At 50.7% G+C, this 19,552-nt stretch overlaps 8 protein-coding genes across 8 annotated transcripts; 5 read left to right on the top strand and 3 right to left on the bottom strand.

The window, feature by feature from the left end:
• Window positions 1–151: 151 nt before the first annotated feature.
• Window positions 152–2,532, bottom strand: C7974DRAFT_443851 (major facilitator superfamily domain-containing protein). Its single transcript, XM_046145474.1, has 5 exons — window positions 2,039–2,532; window positions 1,693–1,987; window positions 1,269–1,645; window positions 992–1,217; window positions 152–944 (listed from the first exon to the last, which is right to left on the bottom strand). Exons 1-5 carry the CDS (start codon window positions 2,222–2,224, stop codon window positions 229–231), a joined length of 1,800 nt encoding a protein of 599 aa, XP_045992034.1. The 5' UTR covers window positions 2,225–2,532; the 3' UTR covers window positions 152–228.
• A 2,834-nt stretch (window positions 2,533–5,366) lies between these two features.
• On the bottom strand, window positions 5,367–6,328 carry C7974DRAFT_404125 (uncharacterized protein). Its single transcript, XM_046142916.1, has 4 exons — window positions 6,161–6,328; window positions 6,011–6,113; window positions 5,801–5,931; window positions 5,367–5,751 (listed from the first exon to the last, which is right to left on the bottom strand). Exons 1-4 carry the CDS (start codon window positions 6,161–6,163, stop codon window positions 5,563–5,565), a joined length of 426 nt encoding a protein of 141 aa, XP_045992033.1. The 5' UTR covers window positions 6,164–6,328; the 3' UTR covers window positions 5,367–5,562.
• Window positions 6,329–6,531: 203 nt separating this feature from the next.
• Window positions 6,532–7,564, top strand: C7974DRAFT_321241 (MoaB/Mog domain-containing protein; the record flags this gene model as incomplete). Its single annotated transcript, XM_046138795.1, has 4 exons — window positions 6,532–6,615; window positions 6,675–6,692; window positions 6,741–6,893; window positions 6,920–7,564. 4 exons carry the CDS (start codon window positions 6,532–6,534, stop codon window positions 7,562–7,564), a joined length of 900 nt encoding a protein of 299 aa, XP_045992032.1.
• Window positions 7,565–8,449: 885 nt separating this feature from the next.
• On the top strand, window positions 8,450–9,436 carry C7974DRAFT_67171 (ras family-domain-containing protein). The gene is made up of 3 exons (XM_046147058.1): window positions 8,450–8,676; window positions 8,747–9,022; window positions 9,076–9,436. Exons 1-3 carry the CDS (start codon window positions 8,550–8,552, stop codon window positions 9,312–9,314), a joined length of 642 nt encoding a protein of 213 aa, XP_045992031.1. The 5' UTR covers window positions 8,450–8,549; the 3' UTR covers window positions 9,315–9,436.
• Window positions 9,437–11,730: 2,294 nt separating this feature from the next.
• On the top strand, window positions 11,731–14,111 carry C7974DRAFT_344720 (peptide transporter PTR2-A). Its single transcript, XM_046139342.1, has 5 exons — window positions 11,731–12,256; window positions 12,311–12,472; window positions 12,519–13,252; window positions 13,304–13,398; window positions 13,457–14,111. Exons 1-5 carry the CDS (start codon window positions 11,983–11,985, stop codon window positions 14,031–14,033), a joined length of 1,842 nt encoding a protein of 613 aa, XP_045992030.1. The 5' UTR covers window positions 11,731–11,982; the 3' UTR covers window positions 14,034–14,111.
• Window positions 14,112–15,665: 1,554 nt separating this feature from the next.
• C7974DRAFT_344716 (pectate lyase D) lies at window positions 15,666–16,562 on the top strand (the record flags this gene model as incomplete). The annotated part of the gene is made up of 2 exons (XM_046139341.1): window positions 15,666–16,050; window positions 16,105–16,562. Coding segments are annotated over exons 1-2 (738 nt in total), but the record flags the coding sequence as incomplete, so codon positions are not given.
• Window positions 16,563–17,548: 986 nt separating this feature from the next.
• Window positions 17,549–18,399, bottom strand: C7974DRAFT_466421 (uncharacterized protein; the record flags this gene model as incomplete). Its single annotated transcript, XM_046146330.1, has 2 exons — window positions 17,818–18,399; window positions 17,549–17,626 (listed from the first exon to the last, which is right to left on the bottom strand). Exons 1-2 carry the CDS (start codon window positions 18,310–18,312, stop codon window positions 17,549–17,551), a joined length of 573 nt encoding a protein of 190 aa, XP_045992028.1. The 5' UTR covers window positions 18,313–18,399.
• A 326-nt stretch (window positions 18,400–18,725) lies between these two features.
• C7974DRAFT_380344 (uncharacterized protein) lies at window positions 18,726–19,514 on the top strand (the record flags this gene model as incomplete). The annotated part of the gene is made up of 1 exon (XM_046140514.1): window positions 18,726–19,514. The coding sequence occupies one exon, from the start codon at window positions 18,726–18,728 to the stop codon at window positions 19,512–19,514; it is 789 nt and encodes a 262-aa protein (XP_045992027.1).
• Between the last annotated feature and the right edge of the window lie 38 nt (window positions 19,515–19,552).

Genomic DNA, 19,552 nt, shown 5'->3' with positions numbered 1-19,552 from the left:
ACTTCTTCCAAGTACCTCAAGCTCAATGCATACCATAGGAACCGCGACATGACTGCCGCTGTGCGAGTTTCAGACTTTACGTGGACATGAGAGGCAGTGTTCAAACGATTCAAGACTTGCGAATCTTGAGTCATATAATGCGTGACATGTACGTAAATTCGAGTTCGGATATATGAGAACATGTCTACCCGTAGCAGGGGAAATCAGCGGTATGTCCTCCGCATTCAACTAGACAGCGGCGGCGATGTGACCGTCCAATAAAGCACCGATGTCTCCAACAAAAATGCTCAAGATGAAACAGGCTCCTCCGAACGCAATGGAAATCCAGTATGGCCACCGATATGCAAGAGAAAAAGCTTCTTGTGCGCTTGTAACGATGATGCTGTAACTATTCCTGTCCAGAATTAAAGAGTTTGTAGCCAATATCTCGCGCAGCTGGACGAATTGAGCATTGGAGACAAGCTCGGTCATGTGTTTAATGAGCGCCAATCCTTCAGGTCTGAAAGGGTTAACGATGGCTTTCCCAGCAATCGTCTCAGTAGCCACAATCTGGGTTGCATAGATGGTGACATTGTGGTAGAACAGATTAGAGGCTATCGCAAATGTGATAGCACCTCCGATGTAACGCAGACTGAGCGTGATCGCGGTCACAGTCGCGATGAGTTCATCTGGGCATGCAATCTGCGCAATGATAGAACATGGAATGATCACGCCACCGACACCGAGAGAAGCCAGAGTGACAAGACCGTACATGGTATTGAGATTGTCCGGTGTCGAGATTGACATGGCACCAGTGCCCGCAGTCATTAAAGCGGTAAAGAAAAGGAGCAACAAGCGGATGCGACCTTTCGTCGCAGGAATGAGAATTAGACAGATGGCGGCGCCGACGATGATACCGAACCCGATGGGTAAGGATCTGACACCAACGCCGATCGGATCATCACCTGGATAAGTCAGTATGCTCTTTGAAATGCACACAAGGTCGCCTTACCATAAACGTTGTAGATCTGGGTGGGCCAGAACAGCAGCAACACGAAGAAGTTACCACCGCTAAGCCAAGTGATTAGCAAGATGACAACCATAGTCTTCTTGGCCTTCTTGAATAATGCCCGTGGGACCATCGGGTGTGGCGCATAAAACTCCCAAACAAAGAAGGCGGCGATCATGATGATGCCAATGACTAGAGGTACGATGTTATGTACGCTTCCCCATACATACTAAACGGACGTCAGTAACCATCTCGAGTATATCCATAATGGATAGCTTACTTGGGAGGCGCCCCATTGAAGGCCCATCATGAAGCAGGTGATACCACCAATGCTGAGAATACCACCAATATAGTCGATACGCTGAATGACATGGGTTGCTGTGTATTCTGCTGTAAGACGAGATGGATCGTGATAACAAAAGACACAAAGGAGCAGGCCGATGAAGTTCCAAATGCCAACAAGGATGCCGTTATAACGCCAGTTGCTGGCTTCGGCGATAAGTTGAGCGTATAGCACTGAAGGGCAGAAGGGCAAGATTGTCAACACGACGAGACCGACGTACTTGCCGCGGTCCTTCACAGGCACGACTTCGGCTGTCCCAGCAAGTGCGATGAGTTCATTGAGACCTGCACCAATTCCAGAGAAGACATTACCCGCTACGGTGGTCAATATTGTGTCTCTGTGAGTTGTTTTATTTACGTACCAATAGCGATGTTCATGGAGGTTGCGGTTGCAGTAATGATAGGGCCTACAATGAGACATACCTGCCCTACAATGGCAACCTTTTGGCGACCGAACAAATCCGAAAGTGCACCAACAAATGGGCAGAGAGCGGCATTGGGGATCAAATAGCCAATGACAAACCAGACCCATCTGTCAACACCACCGATATCGTTGTAGATGAGAGGCAGGACAGAGCCAAATAAGAAAAGAGGGATCTGCGAGCCGATCCAGAGGAAAGACATACACGTCAAGGTCATGAATAGTTTACCATTCATCTACAGACTACTATCAGTACGTCTTCAGACTTGATGACTGTTTCGACTTACTCTTTCGTGGACAGTTGGACCCTTACTAATTGTAGGGGCTAGAGCCAACTGCTCGCTCTTCTCAGCTTCGCTGGGCGGTGTCCGATCTTGCCAGTGAGCATGTGCGGTGTGGTTGCCATCTTTTTCGAGATCACGAACATCAACGTCGTGAGGTTCATGTCCTGGTGTTTGCATAGCATGACCCATGATGTCTGTTGTGGCTTGTCGGGTGCCGGGGACGCGAAGAGGTGGTGAAACGTCACAGAAAGTTTAACAGGCGCGACTCCTGGTTTGCAAGACTGTGTACGTGTGCAGCTCTATATCCTCATGGACGAAGGTGCGGGTGCGCTAAAGTCCCTAAGTCAAAATCAATATCAAACAAGCCGCGGCAAGTTCACAGTGGAAGCATCATCCAACGCGGGGGGACACTGCGCAGATCTTCCAGCCTTAACGAACACGGGGCGAGATTATGTGCCAACCAAATAAGGTTGGTCGGTTCACGCCTCATCGATCGGAAGGCGGAGGTTTTGTGGCTGGCGCTTAAGAGGATGCGGGGTCCCGCATGGTTAACATGCATTAGCACAAGACCCAAAGCAGGCTAGCGGTTCCCCAACATATGCTCGTATGTACACAGAAAAGAGATCATTTGCGCTCAACGTGGCATTGCTTTCTTACCATTACTTTTTGATCCCACTCCTTCCCTTTTTGTTCCGAGGCAAAGTGCGCATGTTGCTTTTCATTCCGGTTAGGTACATTTTACCAGGCAACTCGCTCGGTCCTTGATGATCCCAACGACATCATCTAGCAGCGTTTACACTGTACCGAGGTTCCCAACGATCAACTTTGGCTCCTATTGGCCAAGGACTACTTTATATACTACCTAACAGGCTTGTAAGGACTCTTGAGAGCCCGACCCGGCCATGATCCATCTCACCGGTTCACCTGTCTACGACTAGAACTAGCTCTCTCTTGGACATACCATACTACTGTAGAAGCACCGCTAGTGGCCTTTGATCTTTTGCGGCCATAGTCGCGAGCTGTAGTCACCATCCCGGAAGGATGCCGCTTGTGCCATTCTAGTATGCACCTCCGTATACCCAGGACACGATCCGGCGTAGAATTCCTGGCGCCTGACTTCAAAATTCCCTTGTTAGCAACGCATTCCCGACTCAATCGAATGTACTGTGGTTGGATCTCGATACTGATAGTAGCAAAGCTTGGCTGATACGCAATCGCGAAGTGTTGGCCTCGGTTGCTACTTGGGTAACCTACTAAAGAAGGCTTTTGTATCCGCACGTACTGTGTATATCAAGCTGCATATGTTTCGTGGTCAGCAGAACATAATAGAGCTCTATGCAGTGCTACGTTGCTGTGCCATATGTCTTAACCCATGTCTTTCTCATAATCTGGCGAAGGCTGAAATCGGCTTAGTCTATGTTCGAGACGTCATTCCCCAATGCAGTTGCGCTTGTCCGCCCTATATCAACTTCTCTAACAGGTAGGCGGGGTATCTAAACTACAGCGACTCTTCTATGGCATCCGGCATACTTCGTTCATGACTGCGGTTCAGCCTTTGCGGTTGGTGTGAAGATGGTATCAATCCTTAGGGTACACGGCTCGGTGTACATCGAACCAACATGGGGTATTGCAAAGAAATGTCAGTATAGTTGAAGGGAGTAGCCCGTTCGTCGATACTTCAACGTAACCTGAAAAGCGATCTAGTGAGTTATGTACGTGACATGGTAAGCTTTCGAAATCTCCGAGATGGCGCTGAGCACAATCTTGGAACAAGTCTGACCCATCAAGCAAAGTTTTTAGATGGTTGAATGAGCTAGTGGTGACGGAAAGGCATGGCCGTCGATTGCTTGATTGAAAATTGGATTTTATTTTGATGCTTTGACCCTTCGCTCCGGGCCTCTGCAGCCGAAGCATCCGACCGACCATGCTCTTTCAGAACTATGATCGATCAACGATCTGAAACTATCCTGCGTGGCAAAATCTTCGCGATGCAGTGGTAGTACCTCATCCGCTGGCGTGTCTATCAAAGGGTAAGCGCGCGCCGTCGGGGTTGAGGGTAACTACTGCCCATACTACATGCATACAGAGAACGAAGTGTGAATTAAGAATCTATCTGAATGCTTGACTGATCTGAACTTAGGTGTTGAGAGCAGCTTATCTGTAATGTCAAGTACGATGGAACCGTCACAACATTGACAAAATGTCTCCAGCAACGCCGAAACACTGACGCATTTTTGCATGCCTGATGCTAGTAAGTGAAAATCTCGCAGATATGTTAGACTCGATCTGTCCTTCTAATTTTCAGAAGTCATGGCTTCTGGGTCGTAATGACGCTTGTTCGGTTTGAAGTAGGCCTGTTGTAAGATGAAAGTCGAATACTAGCGAGAGGATTGCAGAGCCAATGGGTAGAGTCTGCGTGTACAAGTTCACATTAATATTGGCGTAAAGATCTGCCGAGAAGGCGTCTAATCACAAATCCGGACTTGACTGATCCATCCAGAAATACGGCGCTTAAAAGTACGAGCCAAGAGAGTATGGCCTTGCATTTTACAGGATCCGAGTTCGCTATAGGGGTTGAGCTATTGGTGACAGCAAATCCGTCAGGTCGAATGGTCGAGACTCAGATGGTGCATGATGGATGGTGATCTATTAAGAGGGTGAAGAGTGCCCGATTTGGCGCCGGGTTCTTGTCGGGATGATGGATGGCTAGGAGGCATTTTTGGGGAAGTCAGGTATCTCAACAGCGTTAATAGTCTGAATCGCCCAAGATCCAATCGACAGTTCATTCCACGCTTGTCTGTGAGACATACCACGATCTCAGAAACTGCACGTATCGTGCGACGTGTGCAGGACAAGACCGAACGGAGATGTCGAAGCACGATGATCTCGAGAGGGTGTTGCTAAAGTTGCACGCCCGAACAGCACGCACAATAAAGCGGTGCAACCCGTCTTACGCTGGTAACCATGAACTCCGTCAAATGCATCTACACTGTAACTTGCAAAAGGAGGGATCCTCTTGAGTGATCGTGGCGCTTACTCTCAGCTCCTGCATTTACTTGCAGCTAGGTACTGAGCAATGCGTCTTCAGTTCGGAGAGGTGTACGCATGCGGAAATTGAAGTGGTCATCTGTAATCTCCGATCTGAGAAATGAAATGAATAGTGGCATAGCGGTAATGAGAGAGACGCTAAGTGCTGAAGTGGATGGGTTGAGAGTTTTTATGCTTGTCGCGACGCTGGTGATCGAATTTCATGCTGTTAAATGCGATCAGTTGTCTTGTGGCCGCGACGAATGGGTACGATGGACTCCCGCACGCACTTAATAAGCCAGCCTCAAAAGCGCTCAATGCCGAGCGATCTTATGTATTGATCGAGTTGCAAGTCTAAATGATGAATACTTGTCATTGAGAATGTTGCAACTATCCTGCACGTTTGGTACCACCTTTTCATACTGCGATGCCATGTGTCCGTGATACACATGTCCAGCGATTTGTATGATCTCTCGTTGTATATTGTGACTATCCACCACTCACGATTCTTTCAACTTGTCCTCGATGTCATCCAAGTCCTCCGCGCTGTCAATCTCGATAATCCTGTTGACTTCGGCGGTGTTGCGCATTAATTCCTTGGCACCTGCGTACAGCATCTTCACCTCGCTATTACATGTGATGGGTAGGTAGTATAGCATGACGTATGGTACGGATAGGCGGCCAGAATCCTGATGCTGTCAATCAACTGCTTTCATACACCGATCTAGGGAGTAATACGAGTGTAAGGGGATAGCTCAGCAGCACGAATCTTGGCGCATGGTCTGGCAGCTCGTCTGATACAGATGCAACATCCGAGTATATTTCATCGTCGACAGGTCTGATTTCTAGTGTCTTCTTATCGATCTCGTCTGAACCACGCCGGTATCAGCCTTACTCTAGGTCTGGAAGAGGAGGCGCATGGCGGCTAGGGACACGAGAGAATCGTACAAATGACAGCCTGAGGATCTTTGGCGCGCGAAGTGCCCAGTCTGAACTTGCGTAGCTTCGTCTTCGTCTCCGTTGTAAAGGTGTAGAGTCGCGACTCGGAAGCCTAGTGCAGATGTTAGTGTGGGCGCACAAGAGGAAGGGGGCACTTACCATGTTATCAGGTGTCTAGATGTGAAGCTTCGGGACCGAATACAGCAGCAAGCTTGCGGCGGTGCTTCGTGGGTGATCAGAATGTTGTACGGCCGGAGCAATCTTGACGATGATTTGGTGCGAAGGTGGGGGCAGGGATGGGCGACGTCAGAAAGCACGCTAACGCCATCAACCCTGAACGCGCCCTCCTCTGCTGTATTTACTCTGCTTAAGGCCACTACCCATCTATTGACGCCAGGATAAGGTTCTTGTTGTAGAGTCTCATGATTAGCCGGCTCCAGCAGGTCGCTCGACACCTCTCACGTCCAATTCCGAACTTTGCGCATTCATCCGCGACGAGGTGTGGAGTCGCATCAGTCACGTCATCGATCATGGCTGGCTCAGCACCACAGCAGAAAGGGCTGATTCACACCGCAGCATGTCTGATTATCGGAGATGAGGTATTAGGAGGCAAGGTATGCTTAAGTCATATCGCGAGCTTTCATACCTGTTCATACTAACACCCACGTGACAGACCGTAGACACCAATTCAGTATGCTGCAGCTTGCAACACTACTTGAGCCTCAACTGACTGTTACAGGCCTACTTCGCCAAATGGTGCTTCTCTCTGGGGATCAATCTTCGTCGTGTCGAAGTCATCGCTGATGACGAAAGCGAAATTGTCGAAGCGGTGAAACGCATGTCCAACAACTATGACTTCGTTGTCACGAGTGGAGGCATTGGCCCAACGCAAGTCATCCGCGTGAGCTAGATTAAGAGGTGCTAACACGGCATTGCAGACACGACGACATTACTTACCAATCTATAGCTAAGGCCTTCGGCTTGCAATTGAAGCTGCATGACGCAGCTTACGAGCGTATGAAGCGTCTCTCGAAGCCGCACAAATCGCAGCCGAACTTTGATTGGGATGTACCCTCAGCCGCACTTACGGCCAAAAAACGCATGGTTGAGTTGCCAACTGACGACGCGGTTCCTGATGAGGATCAGGTCATCTTTGTCAATGAAACGCTCTGGGTGCCTGTGAGCTGTGTCAATGGCAACGTCCACATCTTGCCCGGCGTCCCCAGACTGTTCGAAGCCATGATTGATGGGATGAAGCCTCGCATTCTACCACGTCTGACAGATCCAGAGGGCAAGGGAGTACTACGCATTTTGATCTCAACGCCTCTGGCCGAGAGTGCTGTTGCTGGCTACTTGACAGAACTGGCAGCCAAAGCAGAACCGAGAGGTGTTAAGGTTGGCAGCTACCCTCGGTGGGGCAAGGACCACAACACAGTGACCTTGGTGGGCCGCGATGTCGAGTTCATGGAGAGCCTAGTTCCGGAGGTTGAGAAGAACGTGAATGGCAGGCGTGTGGAAGTCGAAGGCCAGGACGATGGCAACACGTCAGACAAGGACACCTAGTCGGCCAGACTGGATGGCGTTCATGTGTGTGTAGAGAAGCGCAGTGAATGTAACATGACCCGTTAGTTTCAGTTTGCGTGAACGCGTTGGGCTGTGTCAGCATGGTCCCAAACTCAGGGGTCAGGGTTCTCGAAGCCTGCACAGAAGGTGAGCCGCGTTCCACTCTGCTAGGCCAGTGCCGAGACCAATGGGGCACATACCCTGATAACACCATCTTGATTGTGCGATGTGAGTGGTATGATGTGTGAAGAGATTGATGATCTAATTTCCAGTCGCACTCGCCTGTAGCATCCAGACACTGGCAGGCAACGTGGTGCTGGCGGTCGTGCGTAGAGATGTGATGTTGTACCACCATGTGCGTTTTCAAGAGTCGCTTGTGGCACTCGTACGCGCCGTCTGGGACAGGGTATGTCAATGGCGCCCTGAAGCCTAGGGGGCCGCGCGACGTCGCGGATGGCAGCATGCTCGCGATCCATGCGTGCCCGTGCCGCAATGGAGAGAGCATAGATCGCAGGAGCGACGTTCCCCAGAGCCGCCGCTCTAACCGCAGCGTCGCTCCAAGAGCCGCCCTACAGCGCAGCGATGATGCTGCAGACTCGCTGGGCGATGCAGGCCGGATAGCAAATGCGTCCGTGCGATTGCAAATGGACGCCGGCGGCACGGCTTGCAGCACCTGCATTCGCCTGACTGGTGTGGAGAGTTCGGTGGTTGGTTGACGCACGGCCGCCGGCCTAAGCAGAACTAGCGCTATCCGCAATGAAAGCCGAACGACGAACTCTCCCATCTCCTCGAACACTGCGACTGCGTCCCCTGGCCGTTGCAATCGACCGCCGTATCTCTGCCTGGACACTCATCTCGAGCCCATCTGTTGTCGTCACTGTTGCGCTTATCAGCCTGCGCGTGCCTTTGCCTCCCTTGGTGCTAGGGCCAGCTTCCCGCCTCCTCTTTACCCTCCCGTCCTCAACATCAACACCAGACCAGCGCGATGGCCTCCAAGTTCCTGCGAGAATACAAGCTCGTCGTGGTCGGCGGCGGCGGCGTCGGAAAGTCGTGTTTGACCATACAGCTTATCCAGAGCCACTTCGTTGACGAGTACGATCCGACGATTGAGGGTGAGTTCATCTGAGCGCTGCGCAATAAGCTCGAACGGTGGTGCTGCGGGCTTGGGTTGACATGGAGCAGATTCGTACCGCAAGCAGTGCGTCATCGACGATGAGGTTGCTCTCCTCGATGTTCTCGACACAGCGGGCCAGGAGGAGTATTCTGCGATGCGCGAGCAGTACATGAGGACAGGCGAAGGTTTCCTGCTCGTCTACTCCATAACCGACAGGCAGAGCTTCGAGGAAATCATGACATTCCAGCAGCAAATCCTGCGTGTGAAGGACAAGGACTACTTTCCCATGATCGTTGTCGGAAACAAGTGCGATCTAGACGGCGAGAGGCAGGTGTCGACACAAGGTACGCTGCACCGCACTTTGCAATGCAATGCACTTCACTGACTCGTTGCGTAGAGGGCCAGAACTTGGCACGACAGTTTGGCTGCAAGTTCATCGAGACCTCGGCGAAATCACGCATCAACGTTGACAATGCATTCTACGATATCGTACGAGAGATCCGCAGATACAACAAGGAGATGTCCTCATACACAGGCGCACCGTCTGGCGCGCAGAATCAGAACGGCATTGCCAAGATGGGTGTCGACGATGACACGGAGAAGAAGGGGGGCTGCTGCGGTTGCACAGTAATGTAAAGAGCTGGGGATGATGTTGTTGTTGTTGCGCACGATACGAAGACAGTCGAAAGATACCTGCCCACCGTCGGCACCACCACCATGCCCTAAAGTCGGTGCCGTCAAGGCTTCGAGAGGGGACACGCGATACCATTAGCACGTACTGCCATTTAAACTCCACGGTCGAGCCATGCGTTCGAACCGTGCTTCTTTTCGACACTTTCGTTTGGGTTAGCTTTCAACCTCGCTGTTGAACAATGGTCTCATGCTGGCGCGCAAACCTTTGGTACGGCACCACCCGCGAGATCTAGACTCATTATTTCCTTACGGCATATCAGTACGCTCTGTACACCTGTGTTTCCTAACTCAGCTATTCGAAGATGCCATGTCACTGCATGCGTCTCGGAACGACCTGCAAAAGATTTCATTTTCCTACTTCACTTTGTTCGCTCTACTTATCAGCACTTTAACTTCTATGGACATAATTCAGCTCAATCATCACAATTCCTGCTTTCCTGTCTGCAGTACTGTCTCGCACAGCTTGCGCGGATAGAGTAAGGAGACCTGAAAGTATTTCCGCCGTGAGACGACGTGACGCGTTCCTTCACTCAATTCTTCTCCTTGGCGGCCACCCGATCAAGGTCATCCCACCAACCTGAGCAGCTGTGGCGACTGTGCTTTTGGTGTCTACCCGTGAATCATGTTCGGGCGCGGTCATTGGAGGAAACGCTCTGTACGTCCATTTCGGGAACAATCTCCGGTTGAAGTCGAAAAGAGGGGGCCTGGGGACGAATTGAGTTCATAGAATCCGACCTTGTCGGCATGGCCTGCCTACCACCGCCATTCGATAATCTAACAGGGCGCACAGAGCTGCAGGCTCAGTGACTAGCAAAGCTCCGCTTGAAGTGTGGGGATATAGCTCAAACACGGCAAGATTGTACGGCTCGCTACTGCCGAACTTTGCACGTGCCCGAAAACTGACACGTGGGAGCTGCCACACACGACAACACCCCTTCTGGGAGTCACCGCTATCTATTGGCCTCTGGTGGTGTACATCCCTACGCTGTGCTCGAACAGTCAACGTTAAGGGCCACTCTGGCAACGTGCATCGAGAATCGTTCAACTTGCAGCCAGACTGCTTGCGCAAAGTTGACACGCAAAGGTAAAGACAAAATTTGGAGCAGCTTGTTTCGAGACCCATGAGTGAGTATACAGCTAAGTACAGCTGTCTAGGCACGCGGCACAACGACGACAATTGGACTTTTGCCAAGCCATGCGCCTGACAGTCCACAATCCGCCCGACGTCTTTTAATGATAGAGTCCGGACGACATACTCTAGAAGCAATCACCAAAAGCCATACGGGAACGATAGATACACACGATCGTACACTTCCCTCTCTGAGAACTGCACCCCATCCGTGCGCCTCTCGCAGACCTCATACATAATGTGGAGCGTTTGATCGACCGCACCGGATTCCCTTTGAACCTTGCCCTGTTTTACGTCACTGTAAAAAACTTAACAGGTGGGTTTGAGAACAAGTACTACCTGGTCAAGAAATGAACTTAGAGGCGGGAAAGCAGTGAATTCTCGTACAGCCACCGCTTGAGCTTGTCGTGAAGCCGACTAAATGTCAAAGTTTCTGCGCTACGACAATTTGTGCAATACGAACACTTGCATTATGATCGGCTAGCAACCCTCCCAGGCTTCCTGTTTCGTGGTCCTCGTTCACAACAGCAGTCAGGCGTGTTGGAGCTTATTTACGTGACACTTGGAAGCGGTATCGATGACACACAGCTGCCCAATGCCGGGCAAAAGCTGATGGGAACTGCTGGGCCTATGCGTAGCTCTTTCCGATATGTAGCCAGTGTGGGAGTGACTGTTCGTTCCAACGTACGGTCGCACGAACGAGTGCCATGTGCATTCCGGAAGCATGTGAACATGGCTCGAAGCTGCTCCGTGAGCTGAGAAGGCACTCTCGTCCTCAAGAATCCCTGTTTCAGGAAGTAATCAGAATGCGAGAGGGATTTGCAGGTGTGATAAGATGAAGCGGGGCTTTGGCACGTGATCGGCTACCAACTTTGTTCTTGCAGTATGCAGGTATTTCAGTTGCAACAGTCCATACCCAAGCAAAAGTTAGTGCTGTGCGGTGCAAACTACCAAATTCATTGAAAAACCTTGGTAACAGCGCTTTCTTGTTTCTTGTCACGTTACGCCAATGTGGTGGGGACATTGAACGGTGCCCTGCCTCCGTCTTGTCATCTTGTCAAGACCTCCAGCATGCCTGATGAGGAAGGTGACAAACTCTTACATGATGGTTTATTGACGCTTCACCACTCAGGAGGGATTGATAGTGCGAACAGCCTTGTCCCAATGACCTGGGAATGATTGAACGCCATGTACGACAGCTACCTCCAGCTCATAGTGATTGGGCCTGTTATCTCTCTCTGCTTGGCCCTCCACGGCATACTTGGCAATCCGCTTTGTATGCCTCAAATGTGCTGTGAACAGAAGCTGCTGATCTCTTGGTCTGGCGCTTCCCACCGTTGGCGCCCAGACTTGACTTGTTCACACATTCGTGTTGTCTTGCGGCCAAATAAGGCAGCTGGAGAGTACAGGGTCTCTGATCTGACGAGTATTTAATGCTCCAGCTTCTCTACAGCGAGCCAGGTCGCACGGATAGACCTCATCATGTCGCCGGGCAAACCTCTTGACATTGCAGACGCCACCACTGCTGACACCCCTGCTTTAGTTGACACTTCGAATGACCAGACTGTCCTCGGAAAACAGGACCCGCACTTCTCGACAGCTGAGGAGCTAACCGGACCCAATGGCGAACAGTATCCCACAAATGAGGACTGGGCTACTCTGCGACGCGTCTATGGAAAAGTCAATTGGATGATCTATGTCATTGGTGTTGTCGAGATGTGCGAGAGGTTTGCTTATTATGGAACCACAGCCGTTTGTATGTGTGCTATTGAAAGTACCAATACATAAACGTAGACGCTGATCGCACAAGTCGTCAACTTCATTCAGCAAGACCTCCCTACAGAAGGTCCATTCCCCTCAGCGGGTGCCGCAGGCACTAATGCTCAGGCTGGTGCTTTGGGAATGGGTCAGCAGGCTTCCACTGGACTTGTCCAGTTCAATTCGTTCTTCTCATACGTCATGCCTATGGTTGGTAAGTATAAACTCGCACGTACCATGGGCTATGCTAATTCGATTAGGTGGCTGGCTTGCCGACGAATACTGGGGAAAATTTAAGACTATCTACGTGGCTATTTTGCTGGCTACAGCTGGACACATGCTGATCATCATTGCTGCCATCCCACAAGTCATCGCAAGCCCCAATGGTTCATTGGCATCATTCATCCTCGGCCTCATCCTTTTTGGGAGTGGAGTGGGCTTCTTCAAATGCTGCATCTCACCACTTGTGGCTGAACAATACGAATACAGTCACCCAAAGGCTTACATTCGTACCGAACCGAGCGGCGAACGGGTGATAGTCGATCCTGGTATCACTATCTCGCGCGTGTATATGCGGTATTATCTGCTCATTAACATCGGTGCTTTGACTGGTCAGATATCCATGGTCTATGCGGAAAAGTATGTTGGCTTCTGGCTATCTTACCTGCTGCCCACAATTCTCTTTATTTTCTGTCCTATCTTGATGGTCAGCCTGAGCAAGCACTACGTCAAGAAACCTCCACAAGGTGACGTCCTCGTAAAGGCTGTAAAGTTATACGGCTTTGCGATGCACGGAAGATGGTCACTAAACCCTGTTCGTACCTGGACGAACTTGGCTTCTCCTGATCTGTGGGATAGCGCCAAACCAAGCAGTCTTACGAACAAACCCGACTGGATGACATTCGATGATGCATGGGTCGACGAAGTCCGTCGAGGTATTAAAGCCTGCCAAGTGTTTTTATGGTTGCCCATATTTTGGCTACCATATGGACAGGTTTGTCACAGCTGCATACATGAAGACTTGACAGCTAATCACACTGTGCAGATGACGACTAACCTAGTCTCTCAAGCAGCCACGATGGAGCTGAATGGCGTGCCGAACGATGTCATACACAATCTAAACCCCTTCACACTCATCATGTGAGTCACCATCGCAGCTCTTAAAACATCACGACGCAGCTAACAGTATGGTACCTAGTTTCATACCCATCTTCGACAAATTCTTCTACCCACAGCTCGCGCGAATGGGCATTAACTTCACCCCGCTAAAGAAAATTCAAGCCGGCTTCGTCTGCGCGATGCTCAGCATGATCGTCGCAGCGCTCATTCAACATTTCATTTACGAGAAATCGCCTTGCGGCAAGTATGCAAGCTCATGTGACGAGTTGGGTCCACCTGACCTCACTGTATGGGTGCAGGCGCCAGCTTACCTGCTCATTGCCTTCTCAGAGATTTTCGCCTCCATCACAGGTCTCGAGTACGCTTACACCAAGGCGCCGAAGAACATGCGCTCCCTCGTCACTGGTGTGTTCTGGTTCACGCATGCGTTTTCATCGGCGATTGCTCAGGCTTTCGTCCCTTTGGCCACAGACCCTTTGTTAGTGTGGTTGTATGTTGTCATCGCAATCCTCACCTTTTTTGGATGGATTGCGTTTTGGTGGACCTTCAAAACTCTTGACAAAGAGAATGACGCTCTTGACAAGCTTCCCGAGGGGGGTTACCTTTCGAACTCAGAAGCGCTTGCAGCGAAGACAGAATCAGTGGAAAGGGCATGAGCTTGAATTTAGTTTTTGGGTTTGGAGGACATAGGGATGGAACGATACATAGTGGGCAGCAATAGGTACTAATCAGATGGTCTATTCTGCAAAATAGTCTGTAGCTCTTGATTCATCAATTAGCTTACACATGTACCCCAAACATGAGCTTACGTTACAGCTAACCAACAAGAACTATGTAGTCACCCAAATTTCCAGCAACCAAAAAGCCGGCGCCCGGCACGTCGGCAGCTGTGTTGTTTCAGCCCATGCTAGCGTCTCCCCCACATATATAAGCGCCACTCCTCAGCCCCCTCTGGAAGCCACATCTCCACCCGAGCTCACCAGACCACGATCGTTGCGTTGCCTCTGCTATTATAACTACACGCCTCCTCGCTTGCGTTCATTCATTTCGGGCCTAACGAATAACGCCAGTAATTACGTCAAAGACTTCCGATGGCGTCATGATACCTGGGAAATGCTTCCTGAGGCAAAACATGACTTGACTTAACGAGCATTTATCATCATATCGAAGTATACACATGAGAGCGTCCTAAGATTCGTTATGTTTCGCACCCAGACACTGGACCAACGGACCCTGATCTGTCTCGATGGCCTTTTCCGTTCCAACGTGCGAGTCGACATTGGCAAGCCCACTTACATTGCACCCAGGCACGTCCGACCAACCACTTCGCACTGTTATAGGATTCGACCCGCCTTTATCGCAGCCAATAAACTACAGAACTACGACCTAAGAACTCCGCCTTTGTTAACAAGAAAGCGCCTTCTTGCCTGATAAGCACTGCATATTGCCAAGTGGCTAGTCAGACGTGGATGCAGTACGAGAACATCGAGATTAAGGCCACAACGTGCTGTTTTGAGTGCCACTCAACCAGGTCTGCCTGCCCACAAGCATGAGCACACTTATCGTCACATTTAATCATGCCCAGCGCCTGTTTCGATAGCCCCTTTCGTGGGCACAGCTGTAAGCGCTCGTGTTGTCCGCGGCGATGAGTCTTGTCGGCATCAATCTCTTGATCAAGATTACACCGAGAAGGATTGCATACTTCTGCTATGTATCCCGCAGCACAACGCGGTCGGTCTTGAAGTTACAGAATGCTTATGTAGTGTTCGTCTACATCGAAGCAACCTGTGCCAGGAATCGAACCGACAATTTCATCGATGCCGTTTGGTACGCAACCTCGATCTGCAGGTGTTTTGCAAGATTGGTGATGTTCATCTGGTATTGGTGGATCTCGCAACCCAGCTATCTGAAACGCCAAGTAGCATTGCCAAGCACACTTCCGCCAGGTCCACTCTGCACACAGCCTCGGGATTGGAAAAAGTTGTTGCGAACAGTCTGCTCAATGGCGGGAACTGCTAGCTGGAGATCTTGGCACGTCAACTTCTGGAAGAGTGGAGCCGATCCCTGATTTTGTTTCAAGGATGGGCGTTCCTTCTGCATTTATGAAGGCACTCGGATGACCTCGCCTGACCCTTGCGCAATTTTGCGTCCCTCTCTAGCATGCATCCGGGCGGCACAGTCTACAGAGGGCGGCGTGGTGATTATATAGATATATGTGTATATAAAGGTCACAGTCAAGTTCCTCCCTGACTTGCTCAAATTCAATCCCTCTCGCTTCACTTCGACCATTCCTTTCACTACGATCCAGGAGATCTAATTGTCACTCTTTTACTAAGGAGATCGTTGAAGTACCATACACGTTCCAACCGAACCTAAATTTTCTCAAGTTAAACATGAAGTTCTCTCAAGTTCAACTTGTGGCACTTGTTGCTAGCATCACCTCCGCGCAAACACTCAACATCCCGACTCCTGTGGGTGATATCACGTCGCTCCCTGAGCCCAGTGTCATCACAGGAAGTGTGGACTACGGCAACAGAGAATTCGATCGTGGCCACCCGTGCGACTCTGATTTGGACACTGGCAGTGAGAACGCCGTCTTCATCCTTGCGGATGGTGCCAGCCTTTCCAACGTCATTATTGGCAAAGATGCTCTCGAGGGCGTTCACTGTGAAGGTAAGCTGACAAACTCCAACCAAGTTAGAACATTCGGTTCTGACTGATATTCAGGATCGTGCACGTTGACAAACGTCTGGTTCCGCGACGTTTGCGAGGATGCCATCTCTGTCCTCGGAACTGGCGATGCAACCATCATCGGTGGAGGAGCCCAAGAGGCCAAGGACAAGGTTGTCCAGCACAACGGTGCTGGAACTGTCACTATCAAAGACTTCACTGTCGTTAACGCCGGAAAGCTGTACCGCAGCTGCGGTGACTGCACCAACAACGAGGCCAAGTCCCCCCGCAAGGTCATCGTTGAGAACGTCCGTGCCTACGGCGTGACCTCCGATCTTATTGGAATCAACTCCAACTTTGGCGACGAGGCTACAATCAGCGGATCTTGTGGTGTGACCAAGAACGTCTGCCAGGAATACAAGGGTGTGAACAAGGGCAACGGTAAAAGCGAGAAGGTCGACGGCAAGACAAGCTGCAAGGGTGCTCAAGGTCTTCTTGAGACTCTGCCTGCGTGTGGTGCTGGTGACGAGCTCCCCGAGACCGAGGTCCCATCTGCGACTGCCTCTGAGGGCGTCCCTTCAGCTACCGCTACCCCTAGCGAGACCGCAGCTCCTGAGGAGACTAATACTCCTACCCCTACCGCATCCGAGGCCGCCCCAGAAGAGACAGAGGTCGAGGAGGAAGGCGAGGAGGCTCCTGTCACCTCTGCCACCCCTATTCCTTCTACCCTGCTCACACTTACTAAGACTGCTGAACCATCCACTCCCACCAAGGAATCTTCCAGCGGTAGCGTTGCGCTGTATGGACAGTGCGGAGGAAACGGCTATACTGGTGCTACCGCGTGCGCTTCCGGTACGTGCAAGGTCCAGAACGACTGGTACTCTCAGTGCGTTTAAGCTTGAGCGATTCTGGGGAAGAGAATGACGGAGTTTCGATTCTTGTATAATTATTAAATGAGATCATGTTTAGCTAGCGCCATGACTGTGTTCGCATGTAAGACTGCCAATGACCTGTTTAAACAACAAATCATGTCGCAAAAGACTCTGGTGCTGCGTGTGTGTGACACCATCTCGCAACACATATCTATTGCACTACTACATCTTTGTCTTGCGAAACTCGGTTTTCAACTCTGTGATGTGTGTTGATAGTGATGCGTTTATTCACATGCGATCAGCCTGCTTGAATAAGCATTTCCATGTCACTTCGGCTCAAGTAGTGATATGTCGATACATCTCGGGCTGCAAGGGCGGAGGAATTTAGCAATGTGTTCCCTAAACACACTCCGTGTGAGATGCAATGCCACCTAGACAAACCTAATTACATGCCTCCGTTCTTATGGTCAGGCCGACGCCCTCTCCAGGCGTTGAAGTAAAGTCGGCGCGACGAGGTCATTGTCGTCCATATGCGAGGAGTCGGAAACAGTTCCAAAAAAGTAGCCCAGATAAGTCGTGATGCAGCGCTACATATTCCTCTGTATCCTCTTCATAGTCTATATCTTCTTCTAGAGTAGAACCTGATGTGCGGGCCCTGTCAAGTACGTGTGCTTTGAGTAAGTGTCCATGTGGGCCGCTCTTCGGGACTGGTATCATCCTAGCAGCCGTACAGTCAATTGAGAAAGCTTTCAAACCGTAGACCGTATTATAACAGTATTAGTATAAGCCCGGTGAGCGCTGCAAGTTCTCAGTCGTCTTGATTTTTTTTCATCTCGGTCTTGATCTTCGTCTTCCTCTCCATCTTAGGCTTTGACTTCGGCTTCATATCCACATCCACATCTCCCTCCTCTTTGCCCCCTGTCTGTGCAGCTTTCTTTTTCAATCTGTCCCACTCCTTCTGTTCCTTCAAGAACCTCTCCTTCTTCGCCTGGTAGCCATCATATCTCTTTACTCTCTCCCAAACTTCTTTGAACACGAGGCTTGCTTCCAGTTTCTCATCTCGACCCTCGAAATCCTTGTCTTTGTCCAGCTCCTCACCCGTCCCCTTGTTATACTTCCTGCCTCCCTTGTGATTCGCATAACGCTTCGCGCGCGTCATGCCCATCTGCAGGAACTTCCGTGACATGTCCATGCCGATGAAGTCGTCAGCTTCGCAGTAGGCAAGGAACTTATCGTAGATTTCTGATGAAGACTTTCGTGCGATTTCGGGTGTTTTGAATCGCCAGACGGGTAAAATTTCAGATTTGTAAGGCTCGAATGTGAGGACGCCCATTTCGCCGCGAGCGACGCGGTAGGCCATGCGTTGGGCTTTTGTCAGTGGTTGGGCAGGCATACTGGACTTTGCCGTGGTGGGTTGTAGTCTGATAGTAGACGATAGAAGGCTTTGAGAGAGCACATTGGTGGCATATTGCCGTTGTCGTGGAGGAGGTCAGAATCCAAATCACGATGACGCAGCCATGCACAGAAGCCGAGGCACACGCCCCGACACGCTGTCACGACTCTGCGTGTCAACAGCAACGAGGCAGCAAACACCATCGTTGCAATGCACCATAATAGTTTTCGACCTGGGACATTGCGAGACGGCCAGTATGGAAAGTGCAGACAAGGCAGACTCACTGCAGCCTTATTGGGCGGAGCCGCAAGGCAACCACAAGCTTGGCATCTTCGCGCAGTTTATAGGCAAATGCATGGGTGGGTATGTTGTACGTTCGCATTGCAGTAGAATCAACAGTACTACCAACAGCTATGTCTCTCCAATCAAATGCCGACTGCTCCTCCGCCGCCGCAAATTCCCACCCATTGCTGCTGCCAGACGTCCTCTTCGAGCTTGTTATCCATCTTGATCTCTACTCGCTCTTACAGTGCCAGCGCGTCTGTCGTACGTGGGCGTCAGTCATCTCGCGTTCGCGCGAAGCCCAACGAACACTCTTTCTACAACCAGACCACATACCATTCGATGCTTTCAAGGCCGTGGAAGAGCGCGATATCGCCTCCAGAGATCCTATTGCATGGCAAAAGCCGTCGCAGCGCATTCCTGAACGCCCAGAGTTTCGCGCACTTTTCAATCCATGGATATACACACATGACTGTGAGCCCATAACGCTCGCCGCCGACAACATCACATGGGGACGGCCAGCAACAATATGGCGTTTTACAGACCGCGTGTCGGCTGGTCGATTGGGCTTCTGCTTTACGCCGTCGCAACTCGTCAGCTTGGCCGACGCAACTCAGGCTAGCTGGAACGGCATGTTTCTTACGCAGCCACCTGTTAAGAGGACACTGGTCAGCGTGCAAGGTGGTTATTTGCCGAAAGAATTATTCGATGTCGAAAAAGAAAACGGTGTCAGAATAGGCGATATTATGTCACATGTGAGGGGTACACAGGCAGTCAGAGTCATGAGAGGGAGAAAAGGCGAGACGGATTTTACGACGTTGGATCTGAAGTTCGATGAGCATTTCACAGGGATCAGGTTCTTGCCACTTCGGCATTTGGTGGAGGACCAATTCGGGAATGTTGATGTTAAGACTATCTAAATCACGTTTACGACAACCCTCGCGTCACAAAGGTCGCC

The sequence above is a fragment of the Boeremia exigua genome (genome assembly GCF_020726555.1).
Source record: "Boeremia exigua strain MPI-SDFR-AT-0100 chromosome Unknown C7974scaffold_13, whole genome shotgun sequence".
Lineage (NCBI taxonomy): Eukaryota > Fungi > Ascomycota > Dothideomycetes > Pleosporales > Didymellaceae > Boeremia > Boeremia exigua.
This window is presented reverse-complemented; position numbering and strand designations above follow the sequence as displayed.

Bases quoted from the DNA above. Each gene is read 5' to 3' on its own strand.
- C7974DRAFT_443851 (XM_046145474.1), bottom strand. From the start codon at position 2,224: ATGGGTCATGCTATGCAAACACCAGGACATGAACCTCACGACGTTGAT. The intron at 1,988-2,038 runs GTAAGTCGAAAC...AGTAGTCTGTAG, and splicing joins GTCCAACTGTCCACGAAAGA to ATGAATGGTAAACTATTCAT. The intron at 1,646-1,692 runs GTACGTAAATAA...TGACCACCGTAG, and splicing joins CTCCATGAACATCGCTATTG to CGGGTAATGTCTTCTCTGGA.
- C7974DRAFT_404125 (XM_046142916.1), bottom strand. The intron at 5,932-6,010 runs GTACGATTCTCT...GGCGTGGTTCAG, and splicing joins AGATCCTCAGGCTGTCATTT to ACGAGATCGATAAGAAGACA. The intron at 5,752-5,800 runs GTATTACTCCCT...TGACAGCATCAG, and splicing joins TGAGCTATCCCCTTACACTC to GATTCTGGCCGCCTATCCGT.
- C7974DRAFT_67171 (XM_046147058.1), top strand. From the start codon at position 8,550: ATGGCCTCCAAGTTCCTGCGAGAATACAAGCTCGTCGTGGTCGGCGGC. The intron at 8,677-8,746 runs GTGAGTTCATCT...GACATGGAGCAG, and splicing joins GTACGATCCGACGATTGAGG to ATTCGTACCGCAAGCAGTGC. The intron at 9,023-9,075 runs GTACGCTGCACC...CTCGTTGCGTAG, and splicing joins GAGGCAGGTGTCGACACAAG to AGGGCCAGAACTTGGCACGA.
- C7974DRAFT_344720 (XM_046139342.1), top strand. From the start codon at position 11,983: ATGTCGCCGGGCAAACCTCTTGACATTGCAGACGCCACCACTGCTGAC. The intron at 12,473-12,518 runs GTAAGTATAAAC...TAATTCGATTAG, and splicing joins ATACGTCATGCCTATGGTTG to GTGGCTGGCTTGCCGACGAA. The intron at 13,253-13,303 runs GTTTGTCACAGC...CACACTGTGCAG, and splicing joins TTTGGCTACCATATGGACAG to ATGACGACTAACCTAGTCTC.